The sequence below is a fragment of the Girardinichthys multiradiatus genome, chromosome 17 (assembly GCF_021462225.1).
Source record: "Girardinichthys multiradiatus isolate DD_20200921_A chromosome 17, DD_fGirMul_XY1, whole genome shotgun sequence".
Classification (NCBI taxonomy): domain Eukaryota; kingdom Metazoa; phylum Chordata; class Actinopteri; order Cyprinodontiformes; family Goodeidae; genus Girardinichthys; species Girardinichthys multiradiatus.
In genome coordinates this window covers 82,275-107,661 of record NC_061809.1, presented here as the reverse complement: position 1 = coordinate 107,661, position 25,387 = coordinate 82,275, and the positions used below count along the sequence as shown (strand labels likewise).

At 39.0% G+C, this 25,387-nt stretch overlaps 1 protein-coding gene across 4 annotated transcripts in view; it reads right to left on the bottom strand.

Annotated features, from left to right (window-relative positions):
* LOC124883046 (anoctamin-4-like) overlaps positions 1-25,387 on the bottom strand; it is a 106,489-nt gene that overhangs the window by 30,669 nt on the left and 50,433 nt on the right. For all 4 annotated transcript variants that reach the window (XR_007042072.1, XM_047389897.1, XM_047389895.1 and 1 more), the window contains 12 exons: positions 17,613-17,813; positions 17,318-17,460; positions 15,961-16,110; positions 14,715-14,815; positions 9,498-9,542; positions 9,284-9,415; positions 9,039-9,145; positions 7,485-7,540; positions 7,242-7,363; positions 6,912-7,046; positions 6,071-6,167; positions 5,840-5,900 (listed from right to left, as the gene is read on the bottom strand). Coding sequence is in view for 3 of the 4 variants with exons in the window: in XM_047389897.1 (XP_047245853.1) it covers positions 5,840-5,900; positions 6,071-6,167; positions 6,912-7,046; positions 7,242-7,363; positions 7,485-7,540; positions 9,039-9,145; positions 9,284-9,415; positions 9,498-9,542; positions 14,715-14,815; positions 15,961-16,110; positions 17,318-17,460; positions 17,613-17,813 (1,350 nt within the window). In the remaining variant the exon portion in view is untranslated. The remainder of the gene's footprint in view (positions 1-5,839; positions 5,901-6,070; positions 6,168-6,911; positions 7,047-7,241; positions 7,364-7,484; positions 7,541-9,038; positions 9,146-9,283; positions 9,416-9,497; positions 9,543-14,714; positions 14,816-15,960; positions 16,111-17,317; positions 17,461-17,612; positions 17,814-25,387) is intronic.

Sequence of the window (25,387 nt, the reverse complement as noted above, 5' to 3'; positions counted from 1 at the left end):
CTGTTAAAATTAGGGCCTGGTAAGATAGAATGCCATGCAATCTTCTGTCAAAGTTAAGTCTACCTCACAAATCTCTGGCTTTTATAGAGCTTGCCCTGTAACCTCTGCTGAACATTTCTGTATTAGCATCACAGAAGAAGAAATAAGCATTGACGAGGGCACTAATACAACCTTGTACAGTCACAGATTGGGGCCTTTAATCTTTTTCCTTTTTCACATTCTACCACAAAAGATCTGAACACTACTCACATATTCAGAGTTCTTTTGCGCATACATTATATTGTCACCCTTCGACATCAATGAAATCGGGTGTTCCAATCACTTCCTTGATTTGAACGTGCATAAAATCAGCACCTAAGCACTGCTCCTACAAATATGTTTAAAAGGATTGGTCATTCTCAGTAGCTCAGTGAATTCCATCGTGATCCTGTGATAGGATGCCACCTGTGCAATGGGTCTTGCTGAGACATTTCCTCAATACTAACTAGTCCACAATCAAATGTTAGCAGTATAACAACAAAGTTGAAGCAAATGCGAACCACATCATCCTAGCCATGGAGTTGTAGGTCATATAGAGTGGTGGTCAGGCACAGTGTGTGAAGAGGTCACCAACTTTCTGCAGTCAGCAGCTACAGACCTCCATATATCATGGTCTTCAGATTATCTCAAGAACAGTGCATTTAAAGCTTCATGGAATGGCCGAGTTGTTGCATTCAAGCCTTACATCAATATTTCTCATGTAAAGTGACAATTGCTGTGATAAAAGAATGGAGAAATATTACCTGGAGTGACAGATCCTGCCTCTCTGTCTGATGAGTCTTTGTTAGGCAGTTGCCAGGAGAACAGCATTGTCTGTGTACACTGTGTCAAGTCAAATCATTATGGTGTTGTTTTGCAGGAGTTTGGTTCAGCCTCTTACCTCCAGTAAAATGAACCCCTGATGCTTCAGCATTTCAAAACATTTTATAAGATTTCATGCCCCTGATTTTGTGGGGACAGTAGATGATTAGGACATAGTTTGAGTGCAAGATTCACAGCAACATATACCCTGTTTTATTTTCCAGTATTTGTATGTTGGAAAATAAACTGGTGTACAGTAAAAACTGCCTGTTCTCTGTTCCTCCCCCTCAGCAGTCAACAGCCCCATAATAGTGGTGGGTGTGTTGACCTTTGCCCTGCAGCTGTTCTTAGTTCTATTCTTCGTGCTGAGATTTTGGAGGCTTGAACGAAGAGTTCAGGAAGCTCTCAAACAACCAGACTCTGGGAACAAGCTCAATGGTGAGTATTCGTGCTGCACTGGGTTGTGTTTTATTTAACTTCCATTCCGAATAAATGTTGAGAGAAAACAATCCTGATAATATGAAAGATCCCCATCCAGAAGAAATCAAAGCGAACAGTATTCCATCTTTGTTCCTACCCTTTGACCTTTTGTACTTTTGGTCAAGATTTTGTGTGACAGACCTTTCACTTCACATAACTGTGAGGCAAAGTTTTCAAATACTTTACAAATAGAAACCTAGCATGCATTTTTACTCAGTCACCTTTACTCTGACATCCCTACATAAAATTCAGAACAACCACTTGCCTTCAGAAGTCACATGAATTGTGAATAGTGTGGGTATTCAAATCTCAATATAAATGCAGCTGTTCTTGTGAAGGTCTCAGATGTTTGTTAGAGAACATTAGTGAACAAACAACATCATGGAGACCAAGGAACACAGCAAACAGGTCAGGGAGAAAGGGAGGCTTAGGTTATAAAACTACATCCCAAGCTTTGAGCATCTCACAGAGCTCTGTTCCATACATCATCACAACATGGAGAGAATATAGTACAACATACAATAGTACAAACATACAAACACTAAGCTGTCCACCTATCAGGCGGGTCAAGGAGAGCATTATTCAGAGAAGCAAGCAGGAGGCCTGTGGTAACTCTGGAGCAGCTGCTAAGATCCACAGCTCAGGTGGGAGAGTCTGCCAATGTCCCACCTGCATTGCATACTCAGCAAATCTTACAGGTCCTTCTCAAAATATTAGCATATTGTGATAAAGTTCATTATTTTCCATAATGTCATGATGAAAATTTAACATTCATATATTTTAGATTCATTGCACACTAACTGAAATATTTCAGGTCTTTTATTGTCTTAATACGGATGATTTTGGCATACAGCTCATGAAAACCCAAAATTCCTATCTCACAAAATTAGCATATTTCATCCGACCAATAAAAGAAAAGTGTTTTTAATACAAAAAGCGTCAACCTTCAAATAATCATGTACAGTTATGCACTCAATACTTGGTCGGGAATCCTATTGCAGAAATGACTGCTTCAATGCGGCGTGGCATGGAGGCAATCAGCCTGTGGCACTGCTGAGGTCTTATGGAGGCCCAGGATGCTTCGATAGCGGCCTTTAGCTCATCCAGAGTGTTGGGTCTTGAGTCTCTCAACGTTCTCTTCACAATATCCCACAGATTCTCTATGGGGTTCAGGTCAGGAGAGTTGGCAGGCCAATTGAGCACAGTGATACCATGGTCAGTAAACCATTTACCAGTGGTTTTGGCACTGTGAGCAGGTGCCAGGTCGTGCTGAAAAATGAAATCTTCATCTCCATAAAGCTTTTCAGCAGATGGAAGCATGAAGTGCTCCAAAATGTCCTGATAGCTAGCTGCATTGACCCTGCCCTTGATAAAACACAGTGGACCAACACCAGCAGCTGACATGGCACCCCAGACCATCACTGACTGTGGGTACTTGACACTGGACTTCTGGCATTTTGGCATTTCCTTCTCCCCAGTCTTCCTCCAGACTCTGGCACCTTGATTTCCGAATGACATGCAGAATTTGCTTTCATCCGAAAAAAGTACTTTGGACCACTGAGCAACAGTCCAGTGCTGCTTCTCTGTAGCCCAGGTCAGGCGCTTCTGCCGCTGTTTCTGGTTCAAAAGTGGCTTGACCTGGAGAATGCGGCACCTGTAGCCCATTTCCTGCACACCCCTGTGCACGGTGGCTCTGGATGTTTCTACTCCAGACTCAGTCCACTGCTTCCGCAGGTCCCCCAAGGTCTGGAATCGGCCCTTCTCCACAATCTTCCTCAGGGTCCGGTCACCTCTTCTCGTTGTGCAGCGTTTTCTGCCACACTTTTTCCTTCCCACAGACTTCCCACTGAGGTGCCTTGATACAGCACTCTGGGAACAGCCTATTCGTTCAGAAATTTCTTTCTGTGTCTTACCCTCTTGCTTGAGGGTGTCAATAGGGGCCTTCTGGACAGCAGTCAGGTCGGCAGTCTTACCCATGATTGGGGTTTTGAGTGATGAACCAGGCTGGGAGTTTTAAAGGCCTCAGGAATCTTTTGCAGGTGTTTAGATTTAACTCGTTGATTCAGATGATTAGGTTCATAGCTCGTTTAGAGACCCTTTTAATGATATGCTAATTTTGTGAGATAGGAATGTTGGGTTTTCATGAGCTGTATGCCAAAATCATCCGTATTAAGACAATAAAAGACCTGAAATATTTCAGTTAGTGTGCAATGAATCACAAATATATGAATGTTAAATTTTCATCATGACATTATGGAAAATAATTAACTTTATCACAATATGCTAATATTTTGAGAAGGACCTGTACATTTGTGGCAGCATAGCAATAATAAAAGCCTCTGTTGAAAGAAAGAAGTTAGCCAGAAAGCCAGAAGGAGTTTAAAGTTTGCCAGAAGCGAAGCATGGGACACTGCAAACATGTGGAAGAAGAAGCTCCAAGGGTAAATAGACTAAATTTATATAGCGCTGTTCTATGCGAAAGGTGAAGACCCAAAACATAAATCTAGAATGAACCAGTCAAAGTCTCGACCTAAATCCAATTCAGCATCTATGGAAAGACTTGAAAATTGATGTTCACACGTGACGAATTTGGAGTTTGAGCTATTTTGGAAAGAGAATTGGGTAACAATGTCAACCTCTCAATGTACAAAGCTGATACCGTTAAGGAAATTCTGTTAAAGGTAGCTTTCCCAGGGGTTCACTCAGGGGGACTGAATACGAATGCAAAGCACCATTTTTGAAAACCAAGGATCATTTCCCTTCCTCTTTCATAATTCTGCACTATGTTTTGTTGGTCTAGTACAAAAAAACAAAATCCCATTAAAATAGCTTGAAGTTTTGGGTTAATGTGTGGAAATGTAAAAAATTTAAGAAGTATAAAGACTTGTAATGCACTATGTATGAATATGTGTTAATTTATATTTAGTCTAATTAGGATCACAGTGAATTTTTATTTGCATATTGTCTTCCAGAATGTTTGATATTAAATTATTTATATCTATAACACAGTGTGTGAAAGTCTTATTTTTCTCATTTTTGTCTCTTTAGAGTTCCCGTACTTTTATCCAGAGGTTTATAAACAGAACACCTATTTGCTCTACAATGATTCTCCTGGTACTGCATCACATGCCACATCCTGTGCAATGGAAAACTACGAAGATCCAACATATTCTGCACATTCACCATCTGTACACTGGGACCTCGTACAGCACTGATAAAAATAAAATAATAGGTTTTAACATTTGAATTGATTGATGCAAAAATGCATTGTATGAAATGTAAAAAAATGTAATAAAATGTAATACAAAGTGGCAATCAAAAAACAAACTTAAAAAGACACTATTTTACTGTGTACAACACTGACAAGCAATAATTTCAGTTTGCTGTAAGCTGCTAAACATGATTTTTTTTTGAGGACGTTAGTCATGACTTTTAAACTGACTGCTGAAGGTAAAATTGGTCAAAATACAATATTACCTAATCATTATGTGACTTCATGTGGAAAAATAAGTGGAAGCAATTTTTCCAAGCCATAGATGTGAAGATGTGTGCTTTAACCTTGACTCTGATTCATCAATGTCTAGGACTCTTATTTTGAAGTACAGAAGGAAATACTTGTATTATCCTGTCCTGTTGAAAAGATTCACTGATAAAGATATTTTTGGGCTAACTATTAACACGTGTTTTTTTATAAGCATCAAAGGAGCCTCTATCGGCTTTAAATTGTGTATCTGGTACCCTATAGTAAAAAATAAAGAGAATCCCTGCGAGCATACTGTGGTTAGCTAACTGTTAGCTTCTAAGGAGGATACAACTAGCATATGGGGTTGCCTTACTGTGTATTATTCAGAAAATGCTTTGAATTTTAAAATATTTTGAAAACAAATATACACAGACTCATAAAGGCAGAGGTCAAGAAAATGTACATACATGAATTTAGTCAGATTTGTATTGTGGGGTGTGAGGAATTATGAGTATTAGAAAATGATTATACTGGCAATGCAAATGGTTAAATGTGACTTTATCTTATTTTTACCTTATTTGCTTCAATGTTACTCATTAATTGCATCTAAAATAGTTAAATTGCATCATTTTGATTCTGTGATTATGTTAAATCCAGAAGATGCCATTTGTTAATGTATTTGATGTACCCTTTAAATGTATCAAAGGACATGTTATTAATAATTAATGAAGGAAATAACTGAAGAGAAAACAAATAGTTTTTAATGGATGCACTGTAAATTTAAGCAAAAAGCATGCCTCCTGTGCCGACCATCTGCATCATTTTTGTTTAGATAACCCAAAATTTATTTATTTATTATTTATTATTATATTTATTTCCTGTCATTTAAAGCTTGTTTTTTGGTTTTCTAAATAGATGAAATATGTCAGTTTGCATTGATGTAAGCAGATGACTTAAAAAATCAAAAAACAAAACATGAAAGTCAATCCCATCTCATCCCACTACAGTGTTCTCAAATCAATGGTAATGCTGTGGAACAATTTAACAGGGACCTACCCCACACTGCCATGAATACAGCGAAGAAAACAGTTGCTCCGTTGTCAAAGAGATGGGTGACCTTAAAATAGAGACGGGACATGGTCCATTAGCCAATCACTAATACCCAAAAGCAGCTTAAATGCATAAATTCCAAACATGAAAATACCAATTTGATTTATCTGGTTTGTGTAATTGTGCAGATTACTGTAACAAACCCAACAGCAGACTGGGAACCTGCGGTGACAGTACCTTGGCATAGATGCAGCTGTCTGACAGCCTCTGGTAGGGGCAATACTGGTCACAGATGGGACACATGATGATGTCAGCGGCCTGGCAGATTTCTTTGCTGAAGAACAGCAAACCCAAATTAACCATTTTAAATTATGGGACACTCCAGAGGGTCATAACGTTATGACCACAAACTTTACCCTTTACATTGGGATTTCATGTGTTAGATCAACACAAAGTAGTGCATACCTGTGAAGTGGTAAACAGAAGGAATGTATAGTTTTTTTTTTTCTTTAAGGAAAGGGAAAAATCTGGAAAGTGAGGCATGCATTTGTATCCAGGACAAACACACTATCCCCACAGTAAAACATGGTGTAGGAAGCATCATGCTATGGGAAGGTCTCTTCAGCATGGACAGGGAGGCTGGTCAGAGTTAAGACTTGAGACTTTGGGAACCCTCAACATAGAGGCAGTGGTACAATGGAATGGTATAGTACATCCATATATACAAATGGACTAGCTAAAGTTCAGTCCTGGATCCAACAGACCTTTTTTTGACAAACCTTAAAACTTGATGTTCACAGACTCTCTCCATTGAATCTGACCAAGCGTCAGCTATCTGTTGTTGGTGGTGGCTCTACAAAGTTTTGACTTAGGTAGGCTGAATACAAATGTAAGCTGCACTTGAAGGTTTTCGTTTGCAAAAAATGTCGAAAACAGCTTCCCCATAAAGCACAACTTTGTGGTACTCACATGGTATGTGGTATCACATTAAACATTAATAAAAATGTGAACAAGTTCAAGGGGTATGAATACTTTTCTAAGGTGATGCACATGCAAAATATAGAGCTCCAGTGTTTACCTGACAGGGCAGTGCTCCAGTGTGAAAACACCGTAAAGAAACACAAACAGACCGACCACAGCTGCAGGAAACAGCATCCCCGTGTACCAGCCGAGCCAAGCAAAATACAGACCGATCTTCTCGCCAAAATACCTCCTGAAACATCAGCAGGGCACACAACGAAGAAGTCTAAAGTGTTGTTGGGTTGTTTAAATTCAGTTTGGTATCTTGCCCATGCACATTGGGTTAAAAAGAAAAATAACCCAATTAAGGTTAGCATTGTTTGTTGCTACTCCAGCCTACTGTGAGGTTTTCTTTTAAATGCAACATGAAATGTCACTGACTGCATACCTGATGAGGTCCAGTGGCTGGTACTTGTACCAGACCCCCCACCAGGCCCAGCATTCATACAGCAGGTGCCGATGGTTCTCTGCTCCATGGGTTCGGATGGAGTTTTTGCTGTGGTAGCTGCCCTGGTACAGTTTAAACACAGGAAAACCCTAAGCATGCTGACCAGAGCAAACAGTGACGACCTGAAAACAGGTGGTGCAAGTGAGCAACGAAAGGGCTGTGAAGGAAGGTCGATGTAATTACCTCATGAAGAGGAAAAGCGGCCTCATACGAGTTATTGGTCAGAAGACGATTCAGTCCTGCAACCAAAAGTGAGAGAAAATGGAGCATCAGATGATAAGGCTGTTAAGTTAGGCAATTTAGTCTGTGATTTAAATAAAAAATCTCTGACTACATTGGGATTCTGCTGAGGGTTTGTGAGCAGTCAAGATCTTTCTAGCTTTTAGTGCTAAATAGTAGTTTGCAGAGGCTAAAGCTAATAGCTAGTACAGGGTTTTTGCCTATGCCCCTTTTAAAAAGTCAGTTAAGGGCACAAGAAGCAACTTGATCCTTGAAAAATAATTGTACTTTATGAAAATATACTATATGTAAAATTTTGTTTACTTGTTAAAGTTAAATAATTATTTTATTTAGATTTTTAGATTTTAGAACAAAGAGAAACATTCAGCTTTTACAAGTGGGAAAATCATTGTCTTGAGTGGAATAAGGCCAATTAAGAGAGTTATTTCCATGATTATAAAAATGGAACAAAGAGGGGAGCCACTTAATACAATCACGCACATAGTTTGCAGCTAAAAAACATAACAAAATTGTTGCCCATTAGTGTCATTTTGTTTTAAGAAATCTTTGTAAATATTGCAAAACATATAGAGGAGCTGCTTAAACAACCATTTCCCATTTCCTTTATAATTGAAAACAACTCATCTTTATATCATTTTGTTCAAAGGTGTAAAGCAGCCACAAATAATGGTTTAAAGAGTCACATGTGGCACTGGACCCACAGGCTGCAGACCATTGGACTTGTAGGACTGGGCCCTTCTGCCAGGCTGTGTGGGATTTCTGAAAGGTAAGAGCCGACTTGGCTGACTTATAAAATGGTTAGCCTGCTCCGCAATTTATAAATGTGTAATGAAACATGGTTTGTGTGACCACTCAATCACAGGTTTTAGAAGTGTAAATAATAATCAAACGATTACTTTCTAAGGAGAAGAGAACGAATGCATGCAATTCTTTTAACAAATGTAAAAACAGGTTGATCAATGACAATATTGTCAATCTGCTGCTAACCCATTATTTCATATGTGCCATATTGGTTTTTGTAGATGTGGTTGGTGAGTAACCTCCAACGTTTAATGTTTTTTTTATTTTTTTTATACAATTCTGAAGTTTTTCTTACTTGAAAAGTTTCATTGAGAAGGCAATTACACTGCTACACTCGCTAACCTAAAAGATTAAAAAATTGGCCCTGCTATTTCTTATGTCCCTGAGAGGCTCTACTGCACCCTTACGACCGCACTACAGGTCAGAAGCACAATTAGACTATGGCCTCACTAGGTTCACCCACAAGTGCTCCAGCCTCAGGACTGTGTTGGATCATGTCTGGATGAAGATACATCACAGAACACATCCACATACATTCATCTGTTTGTCCTTTCCATGCAGAAAGAGCCCAGGCAGGGATTCAGACCCAGCACCTTCTTACTGCAAGGCAATGGTATTACCCACTGCTGTTTCACAGCATGCACGCCAAGTTGCCTTTCTGTGTCATATTTCCCAGAACATCTAAAGAAAACTCACCCATCTTATTTTTTCCCTCTTCATATTTGACCCTTTGAAGAATGTGATGGATAATCCGACTTCTGGTGGCATTGTTGAAAAACGTGTCTTTGTTGTGGATGATGAAACTGAAAGAAAAGGGAGGGACTGGCATCTATCTATATGCCACTTCGAATGAGAAATACATCTAAAAGATTTCTAAGAAGCAAAAGTATGAAGTAAGTAAATAGGTATGAAGTAAAAAAACAAAGTCAAAACAAACTCACTGATGGATCCTTGAGCGACTGAAGGGGGCTGTGAAGCTTTCGTTCTCCTCCAAGTAGGGCAGAGTGTCGTTGTCAAACTTCATAGGCTTGCGGGGAAGCCATCCCCGAAACTTGTTTATGCGCTTCTCCATCCTGGAATAGAAGTTGCATTTAAAACAGGCAGAGTAAACTGGGTTGCAAGCTTGTTGGCAGTTTCTGAAGATTGACCACCAACCTGCTTAAAAACTTGTGTCGTCTGTGCAAGTAAAAGATCTTCCTCCTATGAAAGATTGGTAATCAAAAGTTAAGAAAAAGCTAGCAGAGCTTAGGGGTAATAGACCATAAATTACTTAAGTATTTAATACTACTACTACTACTACAATATGTGACTAATAATCACTGGTTGAAGCCAGATGTTTAAATATAGTATATAAAAAGACATATAACAAATTTGTCTTACTGACATTAAATAACAATAAACCTTTCCCTTTTATGTCAATTTCATTTTTTTATTTCTTGAAATTAAGTTTTGCAAACATTTCCGTAATATCTGGTAAAATCGCATTTTAAACTGTTTTACTTGGGTCAAACATCTTGGGTATCCTTCTCCAAGTTTCTCAAAATAGTTTGCTGGAATTTTGGTCCACTCTTCCAGACAGAACTGTTGAGTCTGGTTTGTAAGCAACAATAAAAGCTTTATAATAGCTGCAACAAGACATTGACTTTGTTGTACTTAAGCCACATTGTAACTAAGTTGGTGTTATGCTGAGAGTCATTGTCCCTTTGCAAGAACCATGAGATGTTGCTTCAATATGTCCAGCTAATTTATTTAGTGAAGTGCACTGGCCCCTCCTGCAGCAAAGCACCAACATAATATGATGCTACCAGGCTTGCTAGCTACCCCCTTTTTCCTTTAAACTAAATTTCAGTTTTTAGTTTCTTCAACCCACAGGACATACAGTACAGACCAAAAGTTTGGACACACCTTCTCATTCAAAGAGTTTTCTTTATTTTCATGACTATGAATATTGTAGCTTCACACTGAAGGCATCAAAACTATGAATTAACACATGTGGAATTATATACTGAACAAAAAAGTGTAAAACAACTGAAAATATGTCTTATATTCTAGGTTCTTCAAAGTAGCCACCTTTTACTTTGATTACTGCTCCGCACACTCTTGGCATTCTGTTGATGAGCTTCAAGAGGTAGTCACCTGAAATGGTTTTCACTTCACAGGTGTGCCCTGTCAGGTTTAATAAGTGGGATTTCAAGCCTTATAAATGGGGTTGGGACCATCAGTTGTGTTGTGCAGGAGGTGGATACAGTACACAGCTGATAGTCCTACTGAATAGACTGTTAGAATTTGTATTATAGCAAGAAAAAAGCAGCTAAGTAAAGAAAAATGAGTGGCCATCATTACATTAAGAAATGAAGGTCAGTCAGTCCGAACAATTGGGACAACTTTGAAAGTGTCCCCAAGTGCAGTCGCTAAAACCATCAAGCGCTACAAAGAAACTGGCTCACTTGAGGACCGCCCCAGGAAAGGAAGACCAAGAGTCACCTCTGCTGCGGACGATAAGTTCATCCGAGTCACCAGCCTCAGAAATCGCAGGTTAACAGCAGCTCAGATTAGAGAACAGGTCAATGCCACACAGAGTTCTAGCAGCAGACACATCTCTAGAACAACTGTTAAGAGGAGACTGTGTGAATCAGGCCTTCATGGTAAAATAGCTGCTAGGAAACCACTGCTGAGGACACGCAACAAGCAGAAGAGACTTGTTTGGGCTAAAGAACACAAAGAATGGACATTAGACCAGTGGAAATCTGTGCTTTGATCTGATTGGTCCAAGTTTGAGATCTTTGGTTCCAATCACCGTGTCTTTGTGTGGCGTAGAAGAGGTGAACGGATGGACTCTACATGCCTGGTTTGCACCGTGAAGCATGGAGGAGGAGGTTTGATGGTGTGGGGGTGCTTTGCTGGTGACACTGTTGGGGATTTACTCAAAATTGAAGGCATACTGAACCAGCATGGCTACCACAGCATCTTGCAGCGGCATGCTATTCCATCCGGTTTGCGTTTAGTTGGACCATCATTTATTTTTCAACAGGACAATGACCCCAAACACACCTCCAGGCTGTGTAAGGGCTATTTGACCAAGAAGGAGAGTGATGGGGTGCTGCGCCAGATGACCTGGCCTCCACAGTCACCGGACCTGAACCCAATCGAGATGGTTTGGGGTGAGCTGGACCGCAGAGTGAAGGCAAAAGGGCCAACAAGTGCTAAGCATCTCTGGGAACTCCTTCAAGACTGTTGGAAAACCATTTCAGGTGACGACCTCTTGAAGCTCATCAACAGAATGCCAAGAGTGTGTGGAGCAGTAGTCAAAGCAAAAGGTGGCTACTTTGAAGAATATGTCGCCTTCATTTTGAAGCTACAATATTTATAGTCATGAAAATAAAGAAAACTCTTTGAATGAGAAGGTGTGTCCAAACTTTTGGTCTGTACTGTATCTCCAGACATAACCTTATTATGCCTGACATTAAAGCACACTAAACTTTTCCTGTTTTAGTTCAGTCACCATTATCCAAATCGTTTCTATTGCTGAATGTCAGAAAAACGAGACAAAGGATTTTTCTCCATAGTATGAAGTTGACATACATGTTGATTACTATGTCTAATATTTCTTAAAGGCTGGAGGATGATCATGTCATTACTTTGGAAGCTTCTGATTAAATAATCAATAGAAATCAGCAAAGATATCAGAAGGAGAATTATGGACCTCCATAAGTCTGGTTCATTTCCAGATTCCTAAAGGTGCAACGTTAATTTGTTCTAACAATCAAATCCAAATATAAAACACCCTGGAAATTTCCATTTGTTACAACATGCCATGATCTGCTGGACCTCTAGTGTTCAGTGTTCTCTGGTTTACTGAGTACTTTATCGCAGTGTCTTATTTTCATACACTCCCACATCTGTTCATTCATTCACCTGTGAAGCATTTAGTAACCAAACTCCCCATAATAAATACGCTTTGGTATGGTTACTCCTTTGTCAGAGCCTCTGTTGTCCTCAGCCTGCTATGGTCCGTACAGATCTGTTCCTCTCTTTTGGTTCCGTTCATAAAAACATATTTATTCACCATCCTTCTGCCATGCTCGTCTCTGCATTTGGATCCTCATCAAAACCAAATCATCACATGCTGTTCATGAAGAAGATAGGTTTTGTGTCCCAGAGATGAACGTGTCTTCATGTGAAATGTACATAAGGCCACTATGATAAAAGCTCTAAAGGCAGCATAAACAGTTTGATATTAAAATTTAAATTGCTTTTGTGCTTCTGAGGTGATGACCAAGTCTGAAATGACCATGGCTTCCACCCTCCTTTGTGCCCGCTCTGGTTGGTCATCCCAAGGCATTTACAAGCTGAAGGGGAAATGCGCCTGAACAAAAGGTGTTTTGTTTCTCTTCCTGTCCCTGGAACCCCTGCTGGACCAACAAACAATTTGTTGCAGAGGAGCCAACATTTAATTTCCCTTTGGGATTAATAAAGTATTTTTGAATTGAACTGAATTGAATTTAGCATCTTTGGAAGGAGCTGAAACATGCCGTATGGAAAAGGCACCCTTCAAACCTGAGACAACTGGAGCAGTTTGCTCATGAGGAGTGTGCCAAAATACCTGCTGAGAGGTGTAGAAGCAATGTCTGACTTTCATTTGTTAATTTTTTATTAATTATTTTTTATTAATTATTACCTTCGCAAGTTATTTCTGTGACCATTGTGAGTTTTTCTTTCATTAAACGAGGGCTACCAAAAATTTTGTCCAAGTGTGTATTTAGCTCTTTATTTAGCTTAATCCCATTTTACCAAAACCAGTTTAACCTTCTTACTCATGTTCGCTGAACCCTACATATCTAGTGCCGCGAATCTCTGCAGCTCCTGCAGAGTAACCACGGGCCTCTGGGTTCCTTTTCTGATTTATACTCTCCTTGCCCAACTTGTCAGTTTGGGTGGTTGTTATTGTCTTGGATGGCGGTTGTTCCATTAGTTTTACAATTTTGAGATAACAGTTCAACAGCACTCCATGAGATATTCAAATATTAGGCCTAGTTTTTCTCCACAACTTTCTCCATGACCTTATTGCTATATTTATTGGTCTTCATGATGCTGTTTGTCCGCTGATGTTCTTTAACAAACCTCTGGGTAATTCACAGAACCGCTGGATTTATACTAAGATTAAATTACACAGAGGCGGGCTCAGTTTAACTTTTTCATTTACTTGACTTGCTCTGAATTTTATTTAAGGGCATCTAAGTAAAGGGGCTGAATACAAATGGATGTGGCACTTTTCCTTTTTTATTTGTAAATAGATTATGTGTTGCTTTGTGTAGGTCCATCACATAAACTCTTTATAAATTGCACTTAATTTTGTGGTTGCAATGTGAGAAACTGTGAAAAAGCTAAAGGGATATGACTACTTCTGCAAGAAACTGTAAGACACATTCTGAGGTAAACTTCAGAAATTGGGTATTGTGGGTATTGGGTATTGTGTAATGTCAGAAATTGCGTGAAAGGTAGGTTGATTCTCACCTCTGCTCTTCCTAGAGGGTCAGGCCACATGGTGTTTTTGCCAAACTGATATAAGGATGTGTCACCCTTTGACCATCAGATTTGGTCTCGGCTCTGCTCAGTAACACGTCTGCTGAAAGATCTGTCTCCCTTAAGGCTAAATTAACAAAGCTGATTGAATGGTTATCATCGTTCTCTTTCTTTAGAAAATACAAATTTTCTACAACAACAGCCAGAAATTTGTATTTGCAAATGCATACAGGGACAAATACTTAACTTTTGGAGACATTTTCTGTGGACTGATAGAGCTTAAATTCAAATGTTTGACTATAAGACAACCGTTACATTTGGAGGGAAAAGGGAAAAGCTAGAAAGCCTGAGAACACATCTCAACTGTGAAGTATGGCGGTGGCAGCATCATGTTCTGTGGGTGTTTTGATGTACCACTAAATTCGTTACCCAGTGGCTTCTGGCAACAAAGTCAGGTTTTAGAGTGGCCATCATAAAGCCCTGATCTCATTCCCATAGAAAATCTGTGGGCAGAGCTGAAAGGTGCGAGCAAGGAGGCCTACAAACCTGTGTAGGTACACCAGTTCTATATCTCCTATCATCTTTATTGCTTTATCTTTTGTAGCCAGAGGTAAATACAATATTTGAACAAGGCGAGGAGTTCAATTAAAAGCCCAAAATAGGACATTTTGAGAGCAAACATTTGGATTTACATTTGCTGTGAAAAAAACGGACATAGAATCACACAAAAACACCTGCTGTTGTTTATCACATTAATATGGATGTCCCACTGAAGCTGTGACCAATGGCTGAATGCTGTTGCTTTTACAGAATGATGAAACCAATAACGTGTAATGTCTGAAAACTCACCTGAATGGCATGCGGATATTCATGAGCTCTGCATAGCGACAGAGAACATCCCATGGTGCATGCAGCTTCAGGAAGATCACGTCGCTGTTTGTTAAAGAAGCCTGTGCAGCGTGGCAAACAGACACAAAACAAAACAAATTCAACACCAAGGAGAGCTACTTTCCCACAGGCTGATTTGATCTATCCTCATTCTGTTGGAGCTATGGTTGTATGTGTAAGATATATTGCAACATTGGTCATTTTAAATGAAAAAAGAGCAGTAATGTAATAACAATCTGCAGCTAACTAGTAAGAAATGTAAAAATGACTGAATGACTCCATGAAAGAAACACCCACAGCTGAGAGCTGAAAGAGACATAATTGGTTGGTTCGTATTGCATTTAAGTATTGTTCTGTTATATCTATAAGATATTCCTTAGGTTTGATTGTGTCAATGTATTTCTGTTCAGTCCCAGCCATGTTTTGATTTCACTCACTGCCACAGTCAGCCAGTAATCAGCTTCATTCGGTCCTCCTGCTCCATATAATCAGTCTCACTGCTTTCACCTTTGCCTTGGTGTATATATACTCTTCAGTCCTGTTTGTTCCTTGCTGGTTTATTCTGCTCTGCTGTCCAAGCTTGACTTGACCATGTCCTCTATTGTTGCCACGCCAAAGCCTTTGTTCATGCCTGCCTCTGTTTCATCCAGCCTCCTGTAAGTTTTTCTTTTGTTTTTATTAAAACCCGCCATGCTTCTCCCACCTGCCAGTCTGCATATTGGTCATACTTTCAAGAACCACCATTCTGACACATAACTTTATATCGACACAAATGTAAAGAACTATGTCAATGTTTTTATGAGTCTGGTCCTTAAATACTTTAAAACAATGCTTGAGATTTATGAAAACTATATACTTTAGTCAAAGAGAACATTTAAATGCTTTAGGTAATAAAGACCACTTGTTTGTAATGTACAAAACATCTTTTTGTGAAAAAAAAAAGTCGATTCCCAATTTTCCTAAAATATTGCAAAAATCATGTCTTGTGAACCCTGTATACTGTCTTGTCTCTGGAGCTGAATGTATTGTTACACCCTACAACAGCAGTTGTGAATTAAAGCTATTGCAGTTCTGAGCAAGAGTTTGATAAATCTCCCTGTATGACCCTGACACTTATTAGCTATTAGCAAATCAAATATTTTTGGTAACATGGTAAAATGGCACTTCTTGCTGAGCTCTTATCTCATGGTACAAACTTTGTTTTTACCTCCTTCTCCATGCACAACCCCTCAGCACGGATGTTCCGCTCAAAAATCTCCCTCTTCTCAGACTGGGAGCTGGACTTTCGGTAAACCAGGATGTAGTCTATGAGACTTTTTCCATCGCTGAAGCAAACACCAGTCGATTTATTCCTCCCCTATGGACAAAAAGTCACAGAGATGATTAGAAAAGAAAGCAACTAAGATAAATCAAATAATTAAAAACAAATACTTTTCATCCATGGGCGTTATCTCAGCCTTTCCTTTTATATATATATAATTTACAGAGATATTAAGGATGATTTTATTAACAATAAAGGGCTGTGAAAAACTTTTTGTCTCCTTCCAGATTTCTTAAACTTGAATTTGTTTTCGATCTTCAGAATTGGTTTAATTCAGCCACATTAGAGGGTTTCATGCCTATTTGATGTCATGCTACAGCATCTAAATTCAGCTAAATTCAGAGGCTGAAGCGCTTTGCAGCATTGTCCTGCTGGCTCAAGCTTAAGGTCACAAACTGATAGCAAGACATTTTCCTTCTGGGTTTCTTGGTACATAGCAGAGTTAGTAGTTCCAAGTCATTAGGGTCTTTTAAAAAGGAAATGAGCCTTGGACCATCATACTACCTCCACAATGTTTGAGTGTTGGTATGAGGCTCTCTATCTGAAATGCTGTATAATTTTATGCCATGTATAATTGGAGGCACACATCCAAACTTAAAATTGTTTTGTCAATACAGAAAAATATTTTCCAAGAGATCTTGGGGATCATCAAATGTTTTTGGAAAGTTTGAGACCGGCCCTTGAGCTTTTTTTGGCCAGAAGTGGTTTTAACCTTGGAGCCACTCCCTATTTTTCAATAATGAACTATGACCTTAACTGAGGCAGTGAGGCAGATGGTGTGCTGGGTTCTTTTGGGGCCTCCTAGATGAATCGTCAATGTGCTCTTGTAGGAATTTCGGCAGCCCTGTCCGTCCTGGGAAGATTCCGCACTGTTTCATGTTTTCTCAATTTGTGGAGAAAACTGTGGTACTCTGACGTCCTAGAAATGGCTTTGTCATCCCTTCCCGACTGATTGATATCAATGACTTTATTTATCAGCTGTTCTTAAATTTCTTTGGATTGGGACATGACGTGTTGCTTTTGAGATCTTTTAGCCTACTTCATGTTGTCAGATAGGTTCAGTTAAAGAAATGGGATTAATTAGGGCAATCAGACATAATTCAGGATTTAAGAAGCGGGGCAATTATTTTTTCACACAGGGCCAGGCTGGTTTAGTTAGCAATTTTCCCTTACTAAATGAAATCATCATTTGGAAACAGCTTTTTTTAGTTACTCAGTTTGTCGTTGCGGGATGGCACTGTACCTTTTTGATGCCTAATTGAGATTTGCTGTTGTCATCAAGGATGCTGCTTGCAGGTTTCTGAAGGGTTGAGTCATCATCTCTGGATGGGCTGCTTATGCCATCTGACCTTTCTTTTTGCAGCACCACCTTAACCTCCTTCACATCTAATGCAAAGATTGAGAGGAAAATAAATGAAATTATCTCTAAAAGTTAAGAATCCCCATTTTTCATTTTTACAACAAGAATCCGACCAGGGTAGAAAAATCCAGCTCTGACTTTATGCTTGCCCCCCCCGAAAAATAAAATAAAAACTCACCCAGTGGAGGTACGTTGCCTTGAATGCTGGAGTCCAGGGTTTCATCTGAGGACTCCTTCATGACGTCCTCCCTCTCACAGTACAGGAAAGCGAGAGGTCTTTCCGCTGGCTGGTAGCCAGAGGCCGAGGGCTGCAGCAGCTCTCTGTGTCGGTGGGGGCTCTGCTGCTTGGGCTCAGATCCATGTAGAGATAAACTCACATCTGCAGAAACACAAGGAAACTCACCCTGAGCTGTTTCTCTCAAAAGTGGTGGGCTTTACAGACCAGAAAAATACAAAAGTAAAACCAGTCTGTTTGTCCATTTTGGGCAACAGTAGAAAACTGGTAATGCACCAGACTTTTTAGAGTGCTATGGAGCTCCTCTGTTGATATAAAGTGATTCAGAATAATAAAAGCACACTTATTCTTGCTTTAAAATTAAATAGTCCTAATCAAAATATAACTATATGTATTCTACAGTTTTACATACTTAATTTTTATTATAAAATTCCAAAACAAGACATCTGTTAAATGGATGGTAAGATATCTTGAGCTTAAATGACGCTAGAGTCAACCAATTTTGGTACTTTTTATTTGCATTGTCTTTATAATGGCTCTGAATTCCATCAGTATCTTGATACATGTACTGGGGTTTGGGTTTTCTTGACTGAGCCTGGGCATTTATTCAAGCAGGGGAAGCAACAATGGCTAACAGCTAACCATCCAAATACAAAGCCAAAGCTTTTCCATTCAGCAGGTTCTGTTCTGGTTCCCCGGAAAGCTTTCCCCAATAGTCAATTGGTCAGTTTATACAGGGCCAACACAGAGAAACTTCAAAACAAAAAAATAGTAGAGGTGTTTTTTTTTTGCATTTTTAACACATCTTCCTTAACCTTCATGGGAGGTTTAAATGAAGCAAGAAAAACAGCCTGAATTAATTAATTAATTTTGATATGAGACGTAGACCAGAACTTCTAGAATAAAGGTTTTTGGACAGATGTGTCTAATACAGATATTTTATACCAGAACAGAAGACGTGTTTGGTGAACCAAATATAGCATTCCAGAAAAAGAACATCATGTCAGCTGTGACAAGGTGGAGGTGTCAAGAGCTTTGCTGCACCAGGACCTGACCGGCTCACCATCATAGAATCCACCATGAATTCTACCATGTATCAGAGGGTGCTTGAGGAATATGTCAGACCATCTGTAAAAATATTAAAGCTGAAGCACTGCATGACAATGAGCCAAATCACACCAGTAATTCCACTAAGAACTGGCTAACTAATTAAGGAATTGAAAGTCCTGGGCCGAATCAAAGATTTTATCTCAATTATCTGTTGTGGAGTGACTAGGAGTGACCAGGCTGAACATTTAAGAAGCCCCTCAAACGTCTGCAAGAAGCATTTCACTCAAATAAAACTTAAAATTAGACATCATAGCATAAATATTTCTTTATAAATTACTGGAAGTTTATTGAGGTGTTCTGAATTTGTGCTTCAATGTACAGGTCCTTCTCAAAAAATTAGCATATTGTGATAAAGTTCATTATTTTCCATAATGTCATGATGAAAATTTAACATTCATATATTTTAGATTCATTGCACACTAACTGAAATATTTCAGGTCTTTTATTGTCTTAATACGGATGATTTTGGCATACAGCTCATGAAAACCCAAAATTCCTATCTCACAAAATTAGCATATCATTAAAAGGGTCTCTAAACGAGCTATGAACCTAATCATCTGAATCAACGAGTTAACTCTAAACACCTGCAAAAGATTCCTGAGGCCTTTAAAACTCCCAGCCTGGTTCATCACTCAAAACCCCAATCATGGGTAAGACTGCCGACCTGACTGCTGTCCAGAAGGCCACTATTGACACCCTCAAGCAAGAGGGTAAGACACAGAAAGACATTTCTGAACGAATAGGCTGTTCCCAGAGTGCTGTATCAAGGCACCTCAGTGGGAAGTCTGTGGGAAGGAAAAAATGTGGCAGAAAACGCTGCACAACGAGAAGAGGTGACCGGACCCTGAGGAAGATTGTGGAGAAGGGCCGATTCCAGACCTTGGGGGACCTGTGGAAGCAGTGGACTGAGTCTGGAGTAGAAACATCCAGAGCCACCGTGCACAGGCGTGTGCAGGAAATGGGCTACAGGTGCCGCATTCCCCAGGTCAAGCCACTTTTGAACCAGAAACAGCGGCAGAAGCGCCTGACCTGGGCTACAGAGAAGCAGCACTGGACTGTTGCTCAGTGGTCCAAAGTACTTTTTTCGGATGAAAGCAAATTCTGCATGTCATTCAGAAATCAAGGTGCCAGAGTCTGGAGGAAGACTGGGGAGAAGGAAATGCCAAAATGCCAGAAGTCCAGTGTCAAGTACCCACAGTCAGTGATGGTCTGGGGTGCCGTGTCAGCTGCTGGTGTTGGTCCACTGTGTTTTATCAAGGGCAGGGTCAATGCAGCTAGCTATCAGGAGATTTTGGAGCACTTCATGCTTCCATCTGTTGAAAAGCTTTATGGAGATGAAGATTTCATTTTTCAGCACGACCTGGCACCTGCTCACAGTGCCAAAACCACTGGTAAATGGTTTACTGACCATGGTATCACTGTGCTCAATTGGCCTGCCAACTCTCCTGACCTGAACCCCATAGAGAATCTGTGGGATATTGTGAAGAGAACGTTGAGAGACTCAAGACCCAACACTCTGGATGAGCTAAAGGCCGCTATCGAAGCATCCTGGGCCTCCATAAGACCTCAGCAGTGCCACAGGCTGATTGCCTCCATGCCACGCCGCATTGAAGCAGTCATTTCTGCAAAAGGATTCCTGACCAAGTATTGAGTGCATAACTGTACATGATTATTTGAAGGTTGACGTTTTTTGTATTAAAAACACTTTTCTTTTATTGGTCGGATGAAATATGCTAATTTTGTGAGATAGGAATTTTGGGTTTTCATGAGCTGTATGCCAAAATCATCCGTATTAAGACAATAAAAGACCTGAAATATTTCAGTTAGTGTGCAATGAATCTAAAATATATGAATGTTAAATTTTCATCATGACATTATGGAAAATAATGAACTTTATCACAATATGCTAATATTTTGAGAAGGACCTGTAGATGAAGGTGTTAAACAGCTCCGGGGTCAGAATTCCTAAGCTAATCTGGATATCAAAATAACAAGAAATCTTATTAACTAATTTTGGGATTATTTTTTACAGCAAAATTAATAATTGTTTCTTCTCTATTTTATATGAAACAAATTAGAATATGCTGCATATTTTAGCATTAAACTGTTATACTGGTAAGATAATAGAATTCAAAAAAATGCTCAGAGGATCAACATTTTAAAATGAATTTTCTGTTTTGAAACAGTAAAGAATATGAGACCTTAATACAGGGGTGTCTGAACTTTATGCCGTTTGGGCCAAAATCACCAAGTTAAAAATAGGGGCAGCCGCTCTTCTTCTTTTTTACTCTGACTCGTAAGGACTACCTTCAATTATAACAGCAAATGTGACTCAGCTGAATTTTTCTGCTGAGGTGTAGTAAGAAAAAGAGAGACAGAAGTTGGGGAAGCAGTCTTTATTCAGCCTCTGATTCCTTGGAATGGATGCAGCCAACAGTAAAACATTAAAATCCCGTCAACCAAAATTAGTGCTCAGCATAGTTATCCTTTATGGGGTTGTGCTATACTGGGCTTTAGTTAATTAAGTGGGAGCTGAATCAAATAGTAAACTAAAGCTACTGTCACACTGTTTTGGATCTTACCGTGTATGCTGGCATATAAAAAATAAATGTTCTGTTGGTTTAAACATTAGGAAATGAAGGTGGCACATCTTTGAAGTTTGTGGTTTGCTTTTGATGCACATCGTTTGTGAAAACTGAATGTATATTGGGATCAATTCACTAGGCTTTGCCACAGCAGGACAGAGTGCGTTTATTCATATGTAATGCTACTATATCTCTTTAATTAGTTGCTTTTTCTATATTTTCTAAATAAAGGTATCAGCTCACCATCTCTGAATAAAATCTAAATTCTCTAGAGTAGCCCCAAGTTGTCAGATAATTGAATTAACCAGAAAATAGGTCTTGCCATCTAATTCACTTTTAATTTAAAGCATCCTGCCTGCTGAGGTGAGTAAATCTTCCTTAGTTCATATAAAGCATCTACATAATATAATTAAGTACTGTCATTATTAGGCCATTGTTATAGTTTTGGAGTTGCATATGTAGGTTCTGTAGCAGTGGTGTACCTACATGGATGTTGCCACAGTGTCAAGGTGATAATGATGTCTTTGTACAGCATTTAGGGGTTATGAGAAATTTAAAAAAGAAAAGGGCTTCTGATATTTAAAAATATTAAAATAAAAAAAATCCCATATACCCAAAAATATTTTTAAAAGATATTTACTTTCTAGTTTATTATCTACTTCTAAATCAATAGTTATAGCATTGTTATGGTTTTCATGTGGCTATAGCATATATTTTCCCTGGATACTTCAGTGCCTTCCTGCAAAACAAAGACATGCATGTTTGTTTATTTGTTAGAACTGATTTAGTATAAAAAAAAGTCAACAGTCAAGTTAAAACACAATTGTCTTAACTAAAGCCTTCTTTTATTTGCTTGTGGATATTCACACATGTTAATTGAGTGTGCAATTTTCTAAATTTTACACAAACATATAAGAGGAGCTCAACTGTTTTAGGTTCTTCACTTCGCGTCCAGTATGTAATCCTTTACAGACGCCATTTCCTTTGTAGCTACACAAGGTCAACCCTGCTCTCATTAATGGAAATAAAAATTGCTTACTATAAATATTAGCTGTTAGGGGACTAAGATGTTACAGATTAGCCTACATCATGCTGCTGCTCTGACACTGTGACAGGTTAAACAATGTATCCATCAAACTTTAACAGCTTTGTGGTACATGTGTAACACAAGCCACATCTGAGGTCACATGGTGAACCAAAGGGAGCACACATAAAAGAAAAGAGAAACAACCCTCATCCTCAGTTTCATCATAGACTCTTTCATCTGGTCATTGCGTTCATGCTTTTATAACTTCTTTGTAAAGGCAGACCAACCAATCTAAATGAATTTTTTTCACTTGTCAAAAGATATAAGTGCTGGTGAGTCATTGTGAGTCATCGATGGAGTAAAAGAACGCTTTACTGATTTCAATGATGCTTTTAACTTTTTCAAACAATTAATGTCTTTCAGGGTGAGAAGACAGAAAATAACCCTCCAAAACCATTGTTTTCACACTGTGGTATTTGAATAATTGCTGTTTTTTATTAACTTCAAGGTACTTAGAAGAAATTCTAGAATCAACTAATTGTCAAATCAGATGCTTAAAATGTAATGGCCAAAAAACACTCATAGTTCATTATGATCAATAGGACAATGTTTTGTAGGACTAGGTAAAACAACTTTTATTTTCCCAGAACTGACAGGTCAACTTACATGGTGAAACTAACATGATTACTTTCCTGAACTTAGAAGGGACTTTCTTAGAACATACTGGTTATGTTCCTAGAGCTTGTATGGTTAGTTTTTGGAAGTTAAATGTCACGTTCTTGAACTCAGAGGGTTGTTTCCTGGAACATTTCATACACTGTTCCAGGACTTACAAGTTACATTTTGTTCCTTACTAAAGATTTTTTTTGGCACAAAAGACTTTTTTACAGCCAACATTTTATGGTTTTCAGTATTTTGAAGTGTTCCAAGGAGCTAGATAAAATAACTAATAAGAACTGAATATTTCCATAAACTCAAAATGAATGGTTTATTTCTCTCATGACATGCTGAAACAATGCATATTTTTAGATATTGTTAGTCAACTAAATAACTGCAAGCTGCCCAGGTCATGTGGCTGCAAGATAAGCCCGTATGACGACCCTGTTGGTACAAAGTGTTCCTGCCAAAATGCTGTGTTGGGTTTTAGATAAACATGAAACTGCAGATCATAGCTAAAATCTCTACTTTCATCTCATCTGTCCAGAGTACATTTTCCATGTGCATTGTGATTCATAGAGATGCATCCTTGTGAACCTAAGTTATCTTGCACGCTGTACCTCCTGAGTAAAAGAACATATTTTCCTGAAGGTGCAAGACACCTAACATGACAGAAAAGGAATGACATCCTGACTAACAGCAAGACTCTGAGATGAACTTGCACCAATAAGCCACAAGGTTATGACCACCTGCCCAATAGTGTGTTGATCCCTACTGAGGAACGGACTCCACCAGACACATGGGTGTGTGCTGTGCTATCTGGCTCCAAGATGTTAGCAGCAGATCCAATAGACCCAGAGCAGTAGCAAGTTCCAATGTGGGGTATCCATGGATTGAACTCATTTGCCTCTTGTCTCATTGTCTCTGCTTTCCCTAGCTGAAAGAAGCCATAGCCTTCATGGAACACAGTTTCCATGAAAGGGTATACATGATCTGCAACTGCGCTAGGTGTTGGGGTCAATATAGCATCCCAGTCTAAAGAAGGACCCTTCTTCTATTGCTTCATGGTTCAGTTCTGACTTTCACCTGCCCATTGTTGGTGCTATGCAGCCATGTAGCCCCATATTCAACAAACAGTGGTGCACTGTGTATTCTGACACCTTTCTATTACATCCAGCATAAACCTATTCTGCAATTTGAGCTACAGAAGCTTGTCTGCTGGATTTGACCACACGGGCTAGTCTTTGCCCACCAAGAGGATCAATAGAATACATACACCCTTGTCCCTGTAGTTAGGTCACCATTGTTTGTTCCTTGGAATAATTTTGATAGATTCTGACAACTCTCGGACAAGAATACCCCCAAAATACCCTTTCTGACCCAGATACTTAGCCATAAAAAGTTGGCTCTTGTCAAACTCACTCTTATCCTTGCCCATTTTACCTTCCTCTAAAACATTGACATTGTGGACACAATGTTCTCTTGCTGTCTAATATCATCTCCATTAGTCATATCAATAAGGTAATGGTATCCGCTGAACAGTTTTAAATAAGAATCAGTTTTTATAGTTAGTAGCTAATGACAAGGAATATGAGCACCCTAACGTGGATTGTGATTGTATTTTACTGTGTCAAATACATATTTAATGAGTGTGTGATATTTTATGAAGCTCTCCCTGTTTTGAGGTGGTGCCAGTGTTTCTGCCCTCTCAGGCAATATGAGGTATTTACACTCAAACATTCTTGTTTGGGTGATAGGTACCTCAAGTCACAGTACATCACTTTATTAGCACTACATTCAACATAATTTGCTATAGTGCTCCTTCTGTTTGATTTAAAAAGGATATTTAACAGGTTTTCATGTTTTATTAAAATCATTTCACTTATTCCTGATGCCATGTTCCACTTGCCCTTCAACAAATGCAGTAGTACCGCTTCCATTTTAGTGAGGAAAATAGGCATTAACAACTATATTTCCCATGCACAAAGAAATCAACCAAAATAAGTCCATAAATTATGTTCATTAATGAGGAATGGGCCAGGGAATAATTGTTTTAAAATATTAAGGAAAGAAGCAGCAAATTGACATAGAGAGAGCCAAGAAAAGAGCTGAATCTTTGAGAATTATCAGTGACTGGTTTGAATTAATTTTCACACGGCATGTTTGGAGGAACAACGACACAGGGCAACACCCCAAAAACGCACTACCAACAGTGACTTTTGGAGGTGGGAACATGGTATGAGGATGTTTTTTAGTAGATGTTACTGCTGGATTCCATAAGCCAAAGAATAAATGGACAAATATGCTAAAACATTCTTGACAGGAATATGGATTTTTAA